This window comes from Bufo gargarizans, chromosome 4, assembly GCF_014858855.1.
Source record: "Bufo gargarizans isolate SCDJY-AF-19 chromosome 4, ASM1485885v1, whole genome shotgun sequence".
Lineage (NCBI taxonomy): Eukaryota > Metazoa > Chordata > Amphibia > Anura > Bufonidae > Bufo > Bufo gargarizans.
Genome location: NC_058083.1, coordinates 191,254,194 through 191,273,871, shown reverse-complemented (window position 1 = coordinate 191,273,871; position 19,678 = coordinate 191,254,194). Strand labels below are relative to the sequence as shown.

The following is a 19,678-nucleotide window of genomic DNA, read 5'->3' as shown; positions in this document are numbered from 1 at the left end:
CATCTGTTAAGAATGGAAGAACTTACAGCACATTCGTATAGTATGGAAGGTTTGTTTTATAGCAGATGGAATTCTTTAGTGGAATTTATCCATTCTTCAGATTTTCGAGGTTAGTGGGAGAATTCAGTGATATTGAGGATGTGGTGAGGCCCAGGGATTAATGGGAATGCATTAAGCTTTAATAACTTTCTCTCTTCCACTGACCTTTTCCTAAGTTAAATACTGGATACCTTGGGAACGCATATATAATGTTTTCCATATATGTGTCATTCTCATCCTCTCTCCTTAGGCCCTGGGGTCGGTTTCTATTTTACAAATGGTTTATACAAGTTGATTTAACTCGATCTACAAGCATCACCCACCTATGGGGAGATAGGTTTCTAATTGGATGCATGGCATGTACAATGTTGCTTTATTGAAACTATTCCCTATAGTTTTATTGTTTTATATACCTATTTTCTTGGATTGTATTCCTTTGTCGCCACAGCTAATATGGATCCTGCGAGATCCTATAGTGATATGTTGCTTTATGAATCTTGAGCGATCTATGTTCAAGAAAGATATATTTGAAAATAATAAAGTAAAGTAAACATAAAAATAACATTAATTTTTTATTTAAAAATAACAATAAGCAACACATTCAAAAAAAAAATGCAACATTTTAGAGGCACCATTATATAGCAAATAAATTCTTCAAGTACAGTATATATTTTGTTTTATACAATTTGCACTGCAGCCGATTTAAATTTAATACAGACACATTTCAATCCATCTAAATAAAATAACACATATATTACAGGCACGTTTCTGTTAAGTTTTAACATTCGTAACAGATGTCTATTTCAAAATAATCTTCACTGTAAGACAATTTGTAATTATTTTTTTCCCATCCTTAAAATTAAAAATATTATAGGATGTTGCTAACATCCAAAATGGCCCACATATACTGTTGTCAGTGCACCAGAAATCTTTAGACTGTCTAAGTTTACACTGTCTAAATATTAGACAGGAGTAGTAAATCTTTCTGTGTTCATACTATGTGTATGTTTGGTGCTTGCTTCAGGAAAACATATTAAGGGTCCATTCACACGTCCGCAATTTCGCAATTACGATGTGCTGCCCGGATCCAGAATTGCGGACCGGCGCATCCGGGTCCGCAATTCCGTTCCCCGAAAAAATAGAACATGTCCTATTCTTGTCCGTAATTTCGGACAAGAATAGGCATTTTCTATTAAGTGTGAATGGACCCTAAAGGGGTTGTGCAGCCTGTTTGTATTGATGACCTATTTGTATTGGTCATGAATACAAGCCTGTGCATCAATGCAGCCTATTTGTATTTAAAAAAAACTGAGAACCCCTTTAAGCTGTGGATTTGCAAATCTTATATGGATTTGGCACATTTACCGTATAGAAAGGAAAATTTGTTTCTGTAATTCAAGTGGGTTGTCCCTACTGAACATCTCCTGTCTATACTCCCTCTTAAGTTATATGAGAATCAAAGATGGTTTCCTCACTTGGAATCCCCCTGACAAAGCAGCCGCTGTGAACAAAATTAGTAGCCACATCAATCTTCCCCTGGCGATTACGGCTGATCCCTGGGCCAACAATGGGTGCATCATTTATATAAATGGTTGGAGCTGCAAGTGTTCATTCAAAGGGATTTTCCAAGCGTTTTTTTTTTACTGATGACCTAACCTTTGTGTGATCGGTAAAGGTCTGACACCCGAGACCCCGGCCGATCAGCTGTTTGAGAAGGCAGCGGCACTTGCAGTAGTGTTGCGACCTTCTTCCTAGGCCAGTGACGACATGTTCAACAGTCACATGGCCTAGGGGTAGCTCAGCCCCATTGAAGTGAACGGGTCGTGTTGTGATACCAAGTACAGCCACCATACAATGTACATCGCTATGCTTGGTAAGCAGAGAGCAGGCTCCGGCACTAGTGCAAGCGCTGCTGCCCTCTCAAATAGTTGATCGGTGGGGGTCCCGGGTGTCGGACCCCAACCGATCAGATACCGATAAAAATAAACAACACTTGGAAAGCCCCTTTAAAGGGGTTGTCCGGGTTCAGAGCTGAACCCTGACATACCCATAATTTCACCCAGGCAGCCCCAACTGACATGAGCATCGGAGCAGTTCATGCTCGGATGCTCTCCCTTGCCTTGCGCAGGATCGCGCAGGGCAAGGGCCCTTTTATTTACTATAACACACTGATGGGCGGAGTGTGTTCGGTGATATCACAGGCTGTTTTACATCACCGGCGGTGATGTCACCGGTCACACTGCTGGGCAGAAGGCTCTGCCTGGCAGCCCGGAGGAGAGCCTGGTTCGTCACCGGAACACCAAAAAATGCAGGGCAAAGGAGAGCATCAGAGCATGAAATTCTGGTCATTTCCGGGTTTAGCTCTGAACCCAGACAACCCCTTTAGAGAATAGAAATGTCAATCAATTTTTAGAGGAAAGAATCAATATTTCTAGACAAGTTCTAGTACCACAAAAACCTTTCATACCTGAGGTCTGGTTAAAGACCTCTACCTATGCTCCATATCTGTAAACACAAAATAGTAATAGTATGATTCTTTAAAGCAAGTGGTTATTGAAATTTACCTAAGATCTGTGCAGCTTTGGCAGAGCATAGACTGTTTTTTCTGTTGTATTTGACAGTATGCTTCTGCAAGTCAACATAAGGTATTCATTTAATGTGTCATTTAGGGATTGGCACATTTTATAAACATTTCAGGAACGATTTTCATCAATCCAAAGAGTTCTGGTTAAAAGTATATTTCTATATAATTTGAACAGTTTTCCAAGAGTTCCCTACTATTAAAAGAGAAAATAAATCCAATTATTAATTCATGGAAATGTAAACCATGGGAAACACTAGGAATGAGCGAATCGACTTCGGATGAAACATCCAAAGTCGATTCACATAAGACTTTGTTCTAATACTGCATGGAGCAGGAGCTCTGTACAGTATTATAATGTGTTGGCTCCGAAACTCTGATTCGGTTCCAAGTGGCACCTTGGAACTGAACCTGAGTTTGGAAATGTTTTTTTACAGCACAACTTAATTTATGAAGTTACTGTGCGAAGTCTCACGAGACTTTGCGAAGCAATAACTTTGGCTCATCTGAGCCAATACATTCTAATACTGTACGGAGCTCCTGCTCCGTAAAGTATTAGAACAAAATTTTATGCGATTCGACTTCGGATGCTTCATCCGAAATTGATTCGCTCTTCCCTAGAAAACACCATGCCACATCTAGTTGGACCTTCTTGATTTTTTTTTTTTACATCATAAAAAGTTTAAATATATATAAATGTCCAACCCTTTTTTGTGAAATAGCATAGCATACTTAACCACTGATTTTTCCATCTCTAAATAACCCTGAGCCCTATTATTCGGGAATTGGAGTATTGCAATTACCATGGATAATTCTGATGTGACTTTCACATTTGTAATATAGGTCGAAGATGTCAGCATAGCCCTGATCTTTCCACCAGGTGCACAGCTGCCTATTCCAGCCACAGTCTAGAACATAAAACAGTTCTGGATGCTCCATCCCAATCATGGAGAAGAAGTCTTGATCTCCCAAATGACCTTTGAAATGATATTTTTCTGCAAGTAGGCGCACTGCATTGGGTTCTAACAGCTGGTTGTAAAGTTTGGACTGTCGCATGGCTTCTAGGTTCAGCAGCATCACTCCACTGTTAAATCCAGGCATCCCATCTGGTGGAGGACCTCCAACTTTGGTGTTTGGGTTTTCACGACGGTACTGCCAAAAAGTATGTCTGTTGGTGAGAAAAAAAAGAGAAAGCAATTTGTTAAGATATTCAAAATTGATCATTAACTTCATAAATGTGATATTCAAAATTGATCATTAACTTCATAAATGCTAAAATATTAATTTTACTTTTTTAATAAAATATCAATCAATTCCGCAAGAATAACTACAATGTCAGTTTTTTTTTTACTTTTCATATTTCAACAAATAAAGCTCACCTTTAAATTCAAACCTCACACATATTGGGGACGGAGACTCAATAAAGAGGAAAGAATAATAGATACATTTTTTAGGGTTCACAATTCAAATCATTATCCCTTCAAAAACCCTGGGATGTTTTGTTTTTTGCATTTTTTCTTCTCCTTTCCTTCCTGGAGAAATAACTTTATTAATTTTCCATTCATATAGCTGTATGAGGGCTTGCTTTATTTGAGAGACAAGTTGTACTTTCTCATTGCACCATTTAATATTGCATAAAATGTAGTGGGAAACCAGAAAAGAAATTCCAAATGGGATGGAATTGGAAAAAAATGCAATTCTACCATAGTTTTATGGGTTTTGCTTTTATGGCGTTCCCTATGTTGTAAAACTGACCTGTTACCTTAATTTATATAGTTTTTGTATTTTAATACTAAAAAAATAAAAACTTTGGAAAAATTTTTTTTTTCTTTGCATCGTCATACTCTGACCCCGATAACCATTTTATATTTACGTTGTTTTACTTCTACGGAGCTGCGTGAGGTCCCCTTTTTTGCAGGTCGATCATTTACCATTTGTGTGTATGACTTTTGATCACTTTTTATTTCGTTTTTGTTTGGGAGGTGAAGCAAGAAAAAAAAAAAAACTTGCAAATCAGCCATTTGATTAGTTTTTTTTCCATTATGACATTTTAGGATGCAGCAATGCTAATGATTTTTGTTTATTTGTTTTATTGTTGGTAATATATATATATATATACACACACAGACAACCACACACACACTTATATTAAGTCCCCTTAGGGAACTTTAAAATTTGATAGTTAGATCACTTGTGCCATAGACTGGAATGAATTAACATTGCATAATGTAGCATCTATAGAATAAAGTAGGTGACTGTGGCTTTAGGCAACATAGTGATAATAGAAGAGATGCAAAAGCAGAAGCATCTGTAAAATAAAGACAATTTTTAATACCTGTGGCTCTTATGGCAATAAGCATGGAGAATCTGGACCATAGTGACACACGGTCTAAGCATTCTAAATTACCCAGAGCGCATGTCAGCTTGAAACATGACATCAAATGTACATTCACTTGTTGTCAATGTGTCAATAGGAGACACTAAGCCCTTTATTCTATGATCCAGCATGACAGGGAGCGTCCTTCGGTCTAAGATGGTGGAGAACACAAGAAGACTAATGTGTGCACAGATGCACGTTCCTGGAAGCCCGCTATGTAACACAGGGGAAGACGACATGGGGCGTTTCACAGCCATGGTATAGTGCAGTCATAGCCGACCTTAAAGAGGTTGTCTCACCTAACTGTTACAGTCCTGATCGAAAGTTTAATACCACTTGAAAAATTGCAAAAAATCACATTTTACATTGTTGGATCTCAACAAGGTTCCAAGTAGAGCTTCAACATGCAACAAGAAGAAATGGGAGTGAGACAAAACATTTTTTGAGCATTCAATTAATTGAAAATAACGATTAAACTGAAAAAGGCTGTTTTTCAGTTGATCAAAAGTTTAGGACCACGTGCCTTTAAAAGGCCAAATCTGTGTAAAGATGTGGATCCATTGTCATTTTCTGTCAGGTAGTCACACGTTGTGATGGCAAAGGCAAAAAAACTCTCCCTTTTTGAACGTGGTCGGGTTGTTGAACTGCATAAGCAGGGGTCTCTCACAGCGCGCCATCGCTGCTGGGGTGGGACGCAGTAAGACAGTCATTTGGAATTCCTTAAATGATCCTGAGGGTTATGGAACAAAAAAGTCAAGTGGAAGACCCCAAAAAATTTCATCAGCACTGACCCGGAGGATCCAATTGGCTGTCCGTCAAGACACTCAACCCAAATTAAGGCCCTTACTGGTGCTGACCACAGCCCCATAACCATCAGATGGCATCTGAGACTGAAGGGCTTCAAAAACAAAAAATGTCTTCAAAGACCTTGTCTCCTTGAACGCCGCAGAACTGCTTGTTTGGACTTTGCAAAAGAGCACCAAACATGGGACATTCAAAGGTGTAAGAAAGTTTTATTCTCTGATCAGAAAAAAATGTAACCTTCATGGTCCTAATGGTTTCCAACATTATTGGCATGACATGCAGATCCCACCTGAGATGTTTTCTACGCGCCACAGTGGAGGGGGCACCATAATGGTCTGGGGTGCGTTTTCCTTCAGTGGAACAATGGAGCTACAGGAAGTGCAGGGGAGTCAAACGGCCGCTGGCTATGTCCAGATGTTGTATAGAGCATTCCTCATGACTGAAGGCCCTCGTCTGTGTGGTAACGACTGGGTTTTTCAACAGGACAACGCTACAGTACACAATGCCCGCAGGACAAGGGACTTCTTCCAGGAGAATAACATCACTCTTTTGGCCCATCCTGCGTGTTCCCCTGATCTAAATCTAATTGAGAACCTTTGGGGATGGATGGCAAAGGAAGTTTACAAATGGACAACAGTTCCAGACAGTAGATGGCCTTCGTGTGGCCGTCTTCACCACTTCAAACCGTCACCTCATCCCGCAAATTAAAATCGGTCAAAAAATAGACAAGCTATGGCTCTCAGACTATGGAGACACTAAAACATATTTCTTTTGTTTCAAGAATGCTTTTATTGCGTAAAACTTTAATAAATAGTATACATATTAGGTATTGCCACATCCGTAACAATCTGTTCTATAAAAATGTCACATGACATAACCCCTCAGGTGAACGTTGTAAAAATAAATAAATAAATAAATAAAAGCTGTGCCAACCAATGTTTTGGTCACCTTGCCCCATAAAGTGTAATAATGAATGATCAAAAAATCATATGTACCCAAAAATGGTACAAAAAAAGTCAACTCTTCCTGCAAAAAACTAGCCCCAAGCACAAGATGATCAGCAGAAAAAAAAAAATAAGGCGTTCAGAAAATGGAGACACAAAAACAATTTTTTTTAAAAAAAATGCTTTTTTATGTAAAACTGAAACAAAGAAATATAATTGTGTCCGTAACAACCTGCTCTATAGAGCAATTAAAAATCATATGTACCCCAAAATAGTACCAATAAAACTGGCACCTTATCCCCTGGTTTCCAAAATGGGGTCAATTTTTGGGAGTTTCTATTGTAAGGGTGCATCAGGGGGGCTTCAAATGGGATATGGCATCTAAAAAACAGTCCAGCAAAATCTGCCTTCCAAAAATCATATGGTTCTCCTTTTCTTCTGCGCCCTGCCGTGTTCCCTTACATAAGTTTGTAAGGGAACATGTGGGGTGTTTCTGTAAACCGCAGAATCAAGGTAATAAATATTGAGTTTTGTTTGGCTGTTAACCTTAGATGTGTTAAAGAAAAAAAAATTGATTAAAATGGAAAATCTGCCCAAAAAGTGAAATCTTGAAATTTCATCTCCATTTTCCTATAATTCTTGTGGAACACCTAAAGGGTTAACAAACTTTGTAAAATCCGTTTTGAATAACTCAAGGGGTGTAGTTTCTACAATGGAGTCATTTATGGGGGGTTTCCACTATGTAAGCCCCACAAAGTGACTTACAATTTTGAGAATTGCTTCTAAAATTCTAAGCCTTCTAACGTCCTAAAAAAATTAAATGACATTTACAAAATGATGCCAACATACACTAAAAATATGGGGAATGTTAAGTAATAAATATTTTAGGAGGTATCACTTTCTATTTTAAAAGCAGAGAAAATGAAAATTAGAAAATTGCTAATTTTTCAACATTGTAAATTTGGTACTTTTTCATAAATAAAGGTGAAATATATTGACTCAAATTTATGACTATCATAAGGTACAATGTGTCACGAGAAAACAATCTCAGAATGGCTTGGATAAATAAAAGTGTTCCAAAGCTATTACCACAGAAAGTGAAACGTCAGATTTGCAAAAAATGGCGTGGGCAGAAGGGCGAAAACTGGCCCGGGGTAGAAGGGGTTAAATAAAACAAGTTGTCCACTCACCCCTTATTGCTATCCTACTGATTGAAAACAACTGGCCAAGGCTACTTTCACACTGGTGTTTTAGCTTTCAGTTTGTGAGATCCGTTCAGGGCTCTCACTAGCGGTTCAAAACGGATCAGTTTTGCCCTAATGCATTCTGAATGGAAAAGGATCCGCTCAGAATGCATCAGTTTGCCTCCGTTCCGTCCCCATTCTGCTTTGGAGGCGGACAGGTGTCAGTCTGACGAAACTGAGCCAAACGGATCAGTTCTGACACACAATGTAAGTCAATGGGGACAAATCTGTTTTCTATGACACAATAGAAAACGGATCCGTCCTCCATTGACTTTCAATGGTGTTCAAGACGGATCCGTCTTGGCTATGATAATACAAACGGATCCATTCTGAACGGATCCGTCTGTACAGATCCATGACAGATCCGCACCAAACGCGAGTGTGAAAGTAGCCTAAAAATGTCACTTTAAAATTAATTATCTGCAAATCCTAAATGTTCACATATTTTGCCACTCACAGATATGTGATATTGGATCATTTTCCTCAATAAATAAATGACCAAGTGTAATATTTTTGACTCATGTGATCTTTATCTACTTCTAGGACTTGTGTGACAATCTGATGCAGTTTTAGGTTAATTTTATGCAGAAATCTAGAAAATTTTGAAGGGTTTTCGAACTGTCATACACCACTATAGATGCTTCAACAGCAACTCATAAAAGCACATCAGTGCCAATCTCTACCAGAAATGATTTTTGATTCCCTTCAAGAACGTTACATTGTATTCTGGAGACAATTCCTTTAAAATGAGAAAGAAAAGTATCCACAAGAGAAATGTGCTTGATCAGGATGTCACACTGTGAAGCTGAAGGATGGAAACATTTCCAAAAAGGAAATGGTTCCTTAACCCAGACAACTACTAGCACAGAAAAAATAAAATAAAACTAAACATGGAAAAACAAATCAAATAGGAACAAAAACATTAGAAACAGAGACCATTTGTGGAATTGGTTTCTTCTAACATCCCCGTAAATATGTACAAGTATTGCACAATAATTTCCCATAAATGAGAAACATACGGCACAAACTATCAGGATATTCCGGTAATTAAACAAAGTTGTGACTCACAACTCACACTAAAATAAAGTAGAGCACAACACGAACTTGCCAAAATCTGACTTGTCTATTAGGCAATCTACTATGCAGTCACAAATCCAAAATGATGTTTTTCCTATATCATATGAACATTCCATTATTAAAGGGACTGGATGAATACATGGTTTCATAGTAGGAGTCCCGAAGCCTGAGCCCAGCTATTTCCTGCAGTAAAAACTGCTGTGAAAGCGCAATCTATCCCAATCTTTACCTGTGGCTGGGAAAATAAAGTATGACTAGTACCAATTTAACCACTTAAGGACCACAAGTTTAGACCCCCTAGTGACCAGGCCCTTTTTTTACAAATGGGCACTTCACAACTTTAACGGTTTATTGCTCGGTCATGCAACTTGGCACCCAAAAATTTTTACCTCCTTTTCTTCTCACAAATACAGCTTTCTTTTGGTGGTATTTGATTGCTGCTGACATTTTTCGTTTTTATGATATTAATCAAAATAGACCGCAATTTTCTAAAAAAAAAGTGTATTTTTAACTTTTTCTGGTAAAATTGTTCAGATATAATTACATTTCTATACAAGTTTGTGTCAGAATTTATTGTGCTACATGTCTTTGATAAAAAAATAAAATCCGTTTTTTGTAGAGCCTATAGAACATGTCCTATTCTTGTCCGCAATTATATAATATAGTTCTGGCAAAATGCGGAAAGCACATTGCCGGTGTCCGTGTTTTGCGGATCTGTGGATCCGCAAAACACATACGGACGTCTGAATGGAGCCTGACAGGGGGGTGATCAGGGAGTCTGTATGGGGTGATCAGGGGGTTAATAAGTGACAGGGGGGGTGTAGTGTCAAATAGTCATCTCATTTCGAAAAAAAAATGAACCCATTCAAAAGACAATAGCCCAAAAAAATAAAAATAAAATAAAAAAACTATGGCTTTCATAATGTGGAGACACTAATAAAATCATATTTTTTTCAAAAATGCTTTATTATGTAAAGTGTAAAATTGTCATATTTGGTATTGTCGCGTCCGTAACACCCTGCTCTATAAAAATACCACATGATCTAACCTGTCAGATGAATGATGTAAACAAAAAAAGTAAAAACAGTGCCAAAACAGCTATTTTTTTAATACTTTGCCTCACAAAAAGTGTAATATAGAGCAACCAAAAATCATACGTACCCTAAAATAGTACCAACAAAACTGCCACCTTATCCCGTAGTTTCCAGAATGGGGTCACTTTTTTGGAGCTTCTACTCTAGGGGTGTGCGTCAGGGGGTCTTCAAATGGGACATGGCAGCTTAAAATTATCCCAGTGAAATTTGCCTCCCAAAAACCACATGGCATTCCTTTCCTTCTGCGCAATGCCGTGTGCCCGTAAAGCAGTTTACGACCACATATGGGGTGTTTCTGAAAACTACAGAATCAGGGCAATAAATATTGAGTTTTGTTTGCCTGTTAATCCTTGCTTTGTTAGTGGAGAAAAATGGATTAAAATGGAAAATCTGCCATAAAAGTGAAATTCTGAAATTTCATCTCTATTTTCCATTAATTCTTGTGGAACATCTAAAGGGTTATATGGAAATACGGAAACGGAATGCATTCCTTTTTTTTGCGGAACCATTGAAATGAATGGTTCCGTATACGGACCGTATACGGAACGCAAAAAACTTCCCACAAATGAAAAAAAAAGCGGTACTGTGAAAGAGGCCTAAATGTGACATGGCAGCTGAAAATTATCCCAGTGAAATCTGCTTTCCAAAAACCATGTGGCGTTCCTTTCCTTCTGCGCAATACCGTGTGCCCGTACAGCAGTTTACGACCACATATGGGGTGTTTCTGTAAACTGCCAGAAAATCTGCCAAAAGTGAAATTTTATCTCTATTTTCCATTAATTCTTGTGGAATACCTAAAGGGTTAACAAAGTTTGTAAAATCAGTTTTGAATACCTTGAGGGGTGTAGTTTTTAAAATGGGGTCATTTTTGGGTGGTTTCTATTATGTAAGCCTCACAAAGTGACTTTAGACCTCAACTGATCCTTAGAAAGTGGGTTTTGGAAATTTTCAGAAAAATTTCAAGATTTGCTTCTAAACTTCTAAGCCTTCTAACGTCCCCAAAAAATAAAATGGCATTCACAAAATGATCCATACATGAAGTAGACATATGGGGAATGTAAAGTAATAACTATTTTTGGAGGTATTACTATCTATTATAAAAGTTGAGAAATTGAAATTTGGAAATTTGCAAACGTTTCTAAATTTTTGGTAAATTTGGATTTTTTTAGAAATACATTTTTTATTTTTTTACCACGGTCATGAAGTACAATATGTGACGAGAAAACAATCTCAGAATGGCCTGGAAGTTATCACCACAAAGTGACACGTCAGATTTGCAAAAAATGGCCTGGTCCTTAAGGTGAAAAATGGCAGGGTCCTGAAGGGATTAATACAAAAAAAGGACAGTGCGTACAAACAATGGGGCTAGCAGAGAAAATATAACATATAATATACAGACATATAAACACAGTGCAAAATAACAGTTTGTAAAATAAAAGGAATAAAAACAGAACTTAATACGTTACGCAACGGTTAAGTCCGGTTGCTTGGGAAAGCAGAAATATTGGTCAATCCATCAAGCTAGTGATTAGGGGTGGACGATATGGCCTAAAATCTATATTGCAATATAATTTTAGGCATGTGCGATATGCGATATATATTGCGATATATTGGGGGGGTGTTTAAACTTTTTTTTTTTTTTACTTTTTATTTATTAACTATTGGCCTCCTTAAGGGCTAGAACTCTTGTCATATTCACCCTAATAGAGCTCTATTAGGGTGAATAGGACTTTACACTCTCCCTGCTGCCCTGTGTTTTGTGCCAGCCTCTCCTGTGCCCCCCAGTCTCTCATGTGCACCCCAGCCTCTGATCTGCCTCCCCCAGCCTCTGATCTGCCTCCCCCAGCCTCTGATCTGCCCCCCCCAGCCTCTGATCTGCCCCCCCGCCTCTGATCTGCCCCCCCGCCTCTGATCTGCCCCCCGCCTCTTATCTGCCCCCCCACCTCTGATCTGCCCCCCCACCTCTTATCTGCCCCCCCCAGCCTCTGATCTGCCCCCTCTGGTAACGCAACCCCCCCCCCCACTCCCTCCCTCCCCAGTATTAATCATTGGTGGCAGTGGCCACAGAGTCCCCCTCCCCCCCCCCATCATTGGTGGCAGTTTGCAGTTCCGATCGGAGCCCCAGCAGTGCATTATACTCACGTGCGCTGTGGCCGCTGGTCGCTCCTTCTCATAGGTCTGTGCGGCTGTAAGCATTAGCAATCCGCCGCACAGACAGAAGAAGGAGCGACCGGCGGCCACAGCGCACGTGAGTATAATGCGCTGCTCTCTGCTCACTAACATACCATGGCAGTCAGGACTTCAGTAGCGTGACTCCTGGCTGCCATGGTAACCGATCGGAGCCCCAGCATTACACTGCTGGGGCTCCGATCGGAACTGCAAACTGCCACCAATGATGGGGGGGGGAGGAGGGGGACCCTGACCCTGTGGGATATGGCGGGCACATTCATTGGTGGCGCAGTGGCCACAGTTCCTCCCCTCCTCCTCCTACTCTGTCCTCATTGGTGTTCAGAGGCAGCCGCGCACACTCCCTCATCCTCCCTCCTCCCCCCCTCCTCCTCCCTCCGCTGTGCCGGCCGGCTCAGGAGAAAATGATCATATCGCGGTCCGGCGATATGGCGAAAATACATATCGTGGCCCAAATTCATATCGCCTATATCGCCCACCCCTACTAGTGATCCCCAAAGAAAAGACAGTTTGCTTTTCTCCATGCATGTGTTAAAAAGGGTCAGTATCATCTCCCCACCTGTGATGTCAGAAGAGGCCAGGAAATATGGTAATTACCTTTTATGACAGGTTTTATGACCACTTGCTAGAAACCAAGTCTGCTTCATAATCTTTGTATTATTCACCTTAGCAATTTCATATTACCCCCATCCACTCCGTCCGAATTTCCCACACACGTGCGTACAAAACATGGCGGAGGTAGTGGCAGGATAGATGGAGTTATATAATTGCTCCCTGTTACTGAGCTGGGATCTATGGGAATTTGATACCATGGAAGAACGTACAAGGCCTGAGTTCTCAGGAGGAAGCACGTGGCTCAAACATGGATTTGTCCACTTATTTCTTTGATGTATATTGCAAGATAGGGGCTTCATGTGTGACCTCGGTGGAAAGGACACAAGCCTTTTCCTGACCCCTCTAATGGTTCTAGTCTGTATAACGCTGGTATCTGACATCTTCACACTTTATGATAGTGCCCATGTGCGAGACGGTATGAAAACACATGCGGTCAGCGGGAGCAGGCAGTTCCGAGAACAGCCACCGCGGACCTTCATCGGGCTGTTCTCGGAACTGCCTGCTCCCGGTGACCGCATTTGTTTTCAGACCGGTTTGCGGCACAGGTAAGGGCTTACCTGTGCCTCACCGGACTTGTGAAAAAAGATGGCAGCCTGCATGTGTTCGCGGGCGAACAATGCGAACTGGCCATCACTGATAATTAGTAATCAGATTAGTGGGGTTGATATACCGTCACAGATTCCCAGCTGAAACACATCACTTTCATTCAATTAAGGCCTCATGCACACGACCGTGCCGTTTTCTGCGGTCTGCAAACCACGGATCCGCAAAAAAACGGAAGCCGTCCATGTGCCTTCAGAAATTTGCGGAACGGAACGGGCGGCCCGTTCTAGACATGCCTATTCTTGTCCGCAAAACGGACAAGAATAGCACATGCTATACATTTTTTCCAGGGCCATGGAACGGTGCAACGGATGCGGACAGCACACGGAGTGCTGTCCGCATATTTGGAGGCCCCATTGAAGTAAATGGGTCCGCACCTGAGCCGCAAAAAACGGCAGCTCGGATGCGGACCTGAAAAACGGTTGTGTGCATGAGGACTAACTGAGTTGGCATCTAAAAAATAAACACTAAAACAGTCACTGTCTGTGAATAGACACTCTGCTGCGAGACGGTTTGCTTTACAGATCTCTTCTAATTGCAATTCATATAATTGAAAGGACAAATATAGTTGAGGCAGCATTTTGCAGAGGCAAGGTACAGATATGAGCCATGTCTAGGTCAGCTCGTGTGAAATCAGGTCATACTGCTTCTAGCAGCCTCATGGCGACACTGTCTCATAAGCAGGAAATGCCAGCATGTTTCCGTAAGACTGAACCGCTGCAGCACTTCTGACCTTCATGGCACCAAAGCCCCTGTTCACTCTATAGATGATCTCCACAGTACACGACAATAGCTAGACTCAACTTTATAATGATCAGACGGGCTACAATTATATGGGTCAGTACATTTTAAAGGCAACCTGTCACCCCAATTCTGGACTACAATCTGCAGTAATACATGGGTAGTACCGTAGAGGAGTCCAGACTGCCAATTTTTATTGTCCTACTGCCCCTGTTCCTTCACTGTCAGCAGGGAAAGATAGGCTGAAATACACAGTCTGGACTGCTGTGCTAACATAATAGTCCTGACAATGTGCGACCCAGTCTAAGTGCTGCATGGGTCCCCCGTGCAGCATAGAGCAGGGGCTTGGCTCTCACAGCCCAGACTGACAGAAGTTCCGATCCAGGCTATTTAACCCCTTACATGCCGTTAGCAATGGTGCCCGCCACATGTCAGCGGTGATAGAGGGAGCGTACTCCCTCGTCTCTCATCAGCACCGTGCAAAACGGGGTGCGGATGTGTGTAAAAGCAGGTTGGGACCTGGTGTAGGCTCCAAGCCTGCCATGAGCGTTTCCCAGGAGGCGCAGCCTGCTGGTCAATGTTATTATATCACTGACGTTAAAATGTATAGGGATAGTGCATTGTATTTTAGAAGCAATCAAAAAAAGCCTGTTATAGTCCTCTTGAGGGACTATTAAGTGGTTAAAAAAAAAACATTTATTAAATTAAAAAATCCAATAAAAAAAACATTTTTCCATTGAAAATACACTTTTTTATTTTTGCAATTTTTTTCATTGAAATCTCCCCCACGTTTTGTATCATCGCATCCGTAACGACCCGCACTACACCAATATCATGTAAAGTATGCCCTACGGTGAACATCATGAGAAAATGCCAGCATAGCTCATTTATAGTCACCACCACAAAAAACTTAATAACAAGTGATCAAAAAGTGTTATTTACCCCAAAATGATACCAATAATAACTATAAGTCGTCCAGCAAAAATCAGGCCCTCACACAACGATATAGAAAGGGAAAAAAAAAGAAAAATCTCGGAAGGCAAGATTTTATTGCACAAAATTAGTAAAACGTAAAAAAAAAAATATGAAAATATGTATTTGGAATTGCTGTAATCATACTGACCCAGAGAATAAAGATATGTTATTTATGATGAAAAATAAATGTCCCTAAATTTATAACATAAAAACTCAATGGCAGTATTGCTGTTTTATTAAACATTAATTTAAAAGTTATGTGTACCCAAAAATGGCACCAATTAAAAATACAATTTGTCCCACAAAAAGCAAGCCATCATACAGCTACATAGATGGCAAAATAAAAAAGTTATAGCTCTGATGATGAAAAAAAGAAGAAAAACACTTGGTTAGTAGGGCCCAAAACAGTAAATAGTTACCTAGACTCCTTATTTCCAATATATTACTGTAGATAATAGTACAAGATTGTATTGACAGATTCCCTTTATTATTCATGCTTTTGACGTCAACAATATTCTCTGCTTAATGGGGTTTTCTGGGTGTTTGATACTGATGACCTCAGGATAAGTCATTAATATCTGATCGGGGTCTGACACCCTGCTGATCAGCTGTTTGAGGAGGCCACAGCACTCCGGTGAGCACTGCTACCTCCTCGCAGCTTACCAAGCACAGCGCTGTCCATTGGACTAAGACGCACCCTGGCCATGTGACCAATAAACATGATGTCATTGGCCTAGGAAGAGGCCACGGAGCACCATGACCTCTTCAAATAGCTGACCATCAGTTATCAGATCTGATAATGATGACCTATTCTGAAGATAGGCCATCAATATCAAAATCTCGGAAAAACCCCTTTAATTCTTGCTCACACATTAGTACATATAGTTTAATGCCATCTCCTATCAAACAACATGATCAGACTTAGGCCTCTTTCACACAGATTGTTAGTAAAAAAAAAAAAACAAAAAACTGAAGAATAACAATCTATATCTCCCAGCGAAAAACGTATTTTATCCAGATTGTATTCATTTCTATAGGGTCAGGGCTGCGTGAAACGTGCACAATATACATGCTGCGAGTTTTCTTGAACGCAAAGATGAGGTGCACAGACCCTTTGAAATGAATGGGTCGGGATCCAGTGCAGACGCTGTGTGTTCAATACACGCATCACATCCGGACAGAAAACTCGCTCCAAGATATTGGGGGAGATGTATCAAAACTGGTGCAAAGGAAAACTAACTTAGTTTCCCCTAGCAACTATGCCCCTAGGAGCTATGAAAAATGAAAGGCGGAAGCCGATTGGTTGCTATGGGCAACTAAACCAGTTTCCTTTTGCACCAGTTTTGATAAATCTCCCCCATGGTCCTTCCCCCTTTTAGATCATGCTATTTATAGCGTAAATACAGTAGTATTAGTAAAAGTATTGTATTCAATCCATACAAAACGTTAAAAGTCACCACTCAAAACTAAAGTTTCCCATGTGTTCAATTTAAAGGGAACCTGTCACCGGCATTTTGTGTATAGAGCTGAGGACATGGGTTGCTAGATGGCAGCTAGCACATCCGCAATACCCAGTGCCCATAGCTCTGTGTGCTTTTATTGTGTAAAAAAAACAATTTGATACATATGCAAATTAACCTGAGATGAGTCCTGGACGTGAGATGAGTCAGGGACAGGACTCATTTCAGGTTAATTTGCATATGTATCAAATCAGGTTTTTTACACAATAAAAGCACACAGAGCTATGGGGACTGGGTATTGAGGATGTGCTAGTGGCCATCTAGCAACCCATGTCCTCAGCTCTATGCACAATATCCCGGTGACAGGTTCCCTTTAAGGGGTCGTCCAGGAATAAAAGCACGAGGGCCACGCCTGTCCATGGGTTGTGTCTATTGAAATAAAATGGGGGTTAAGCTGCAATATCACACACATCCTGTGGACAGGTGTGACACCATTTTCTGGAAGAAAGCAGCCATGATTTTCTAATCCTTGACTACCACTTCCATAGATGTTTCTGGAAGTTAGATATATATATTCTACAACATGTGGGCCTGTTGCATAGCAACAGACTGAATCAGGCTTCAGTGACACACTCTCTATAATCACACATGATGGCGACGATTAGACTGATTCCTGTTACACAGTTATAATGAAGAACACAGCAGTTCAGTCTTATATAGGAAAATATTGAAGAGTATATACCGTATTTCTCACTTTATAAGACACACTCCCCCCCCCCACCCAAAAGCGGAGGACAAATGGCAATGCGTCTTATAAAGCAAATACTAATGAGCTATTTCATTATGGAAGCGCTCTTTAGTATGCAGGACGCACAGAGAGAGGTGACTTAGTGCTGGCTATAGTCACCGATCCCTGGTTTTCTTCCAGGCCCCGCGCTTTCATTACTGCAGCACTCCACCAGAAGCCTCTCCTCAGTAGAAGACACATGAAAGCCCACCAGTAGTTTGCAAAAGAGCACCTAGAGGACTCTCAGACAGTAAGAAACAAGATTCTCTGCTCTAATGAAACCAAGATTGAACTTTTTGGCCTCAATTGTAAGCATCATGTAAGGCAGAAACCAGGCATCACGTACCAAATACCATCCATACAGTGAAACATGCTGGTGGCAGCATCATGTTGTAGGGCTGTTTTCCAGCAGCTGAAACAGGGAGACTAGTCAGTGTTGAGGGAAAGCTGAATGGAGCAAAATTCAGAGATATTCTTAATGAAAACCTGTTCCAGAGTGCTCTGGTTCTCAGACGGGGTCAAAGGTTTACCTTCCATCAAGACAAAGACCCTAAGCACATAGCCAAGACAACATAGGAGTGGCTTAGGGACAAATCCCAGACTTGAACACAAATTAACATCTCTGGAGAAAGTAGAAAACGGCTGTCCACAGATGGTCTCCATCCAATCTCACATAGCTTGAGAGGATCCACAATAGAAAGATGGCAGAAAATCACCAAATCGAGGTATGCAAACCTTGTGGCATCATACCCAACAAGACTGGAGCCTGTAGTCACTGCCAAAGGTGCTTCAACTAGGTATTAAAGGGTCTGAATGTCAATGCAAGATTTTAGTTTTCCTTTTCAATAAATTAGCAAAGTTTTTGTTTCCACTTTCTCATTATGGGGTATTGAACACCATCAGGCATACTTTTGTATAAGTATTGCACTTCCCAGGCAGAGAAAATATGAAGGGGCAGGAAGCTTCAGGTTAGCCCACCTTTCTCTGTTAGGGTTTGGCTACACAATGACAAAAGTCACACAACAAAAAGGTTAAAGTTACACCAATCAATGGTGTCACAATGCAACATATTGTGACAGTCGCCAAAAAATCCATCTAAGGGCTTATGCACACGAACATATGCCTTCTGAGACATATGATCCATGAGCGAGCCATATATCCTGGAGCGGCAACGATCATGACTGTGGGACAGTAGTCCTATGGATGGCCCCAAAGTGCACAGCGCCATAGTAACCTATGATGCTGTGCGCTCCCGTGCACATGATCGCTGCCGCTCCAGGACCATATGTCTCGGAAGGCATATGTTCGTTTGCATGAGCCCTTAGATGGATTTTTTTGCGACTGTGGGACGAATTTAACCTGAGTGTTTTTAATATCCATGGCAGAGGCACTGTCAATCTCAAGGCTGACATTGCGGAGACGAGCAGGGAAAAAGTTTTTCACAGCTTGCTTGGTTTGGGCTTAAAGAAGTTGTCCAAGTGTTTAAGTGATCAGTATCTGATTGTAGGGGTCCAACTTTTGGCACCCCCTCCGATCAGCTGTTTGAAAAGACCGTGGTGTTCTGGTGAGCGCTGCTGCCTCTTCCTAAGCCAGTGACGCCATGTTCATCACATGGCCTAAGTGCAGCTCAGTCCCATTCAAGCTAGGCCTCATGCACATGACCGTTGTGTGCATCCGCGCCCGTTCCGTAATTTTTCACAGTTTAGCGGAGGTCCCATTCATTTCTATGGAGCTGTGAAAAAAAACAGATAGTCCTCAGTTTTTTTTCCGCGTCTGTGATTCCAGTCTGTCAAAAAAATATAACCTGTCCTATTCTTGTCAGTGGAATACAGAGGACGGACCCATTCAAGTCAATGGGTCCGTAAAAAAAACAAAACGGATGCACAACTGGTATGTCATCCGTGTCCGTCCGCGTTAGTTTTTTTTCTACAAGACTTTAGTGCAAGTAAAATTACACTTTTCATTAACCTTCCTTTTTGTCCCCTGTCAGACAAAAAAAAAAAAGGAAGACACAAGGAAACACAACTGAAGCAAAATCGGTCACGGACCACTGAAGCCAAATCACTGACAGTGAAAAAACACTGTTGTGTGCATGAGGCCTAAGGGTACTTTCACACTAGCGTTTTTCTTTTCGGCATAGAGTTTAGTCA

General features: G+C 40.8%; 1 protein-coding gene across 1 annotated transcript in view; it reads right to left on the bottom strand.

Annotated features, from left to right (window-relative positions):
* Window positions 1-598: 598 nt before the first annotated feature.
* The window catches only part of XXYLT1 (xyloside xylosyltransferase 1), a 268,169-nt gene continuing 249,089 nt past the window's right edge, over window positions 599-19,678 (bottom strand). The window contains exon 4 of the mRNA XM_044289028.1: window positions 599-3,788. Coding sequence (XP_044144963.1) covers window positions 3,395-3,788 — 394 coding nt within the window. The 3' untranslated portion in view covers window positions 599-3,394. The remainder of the gene's footprint in view (window positions 3,789-19,678) is intronic.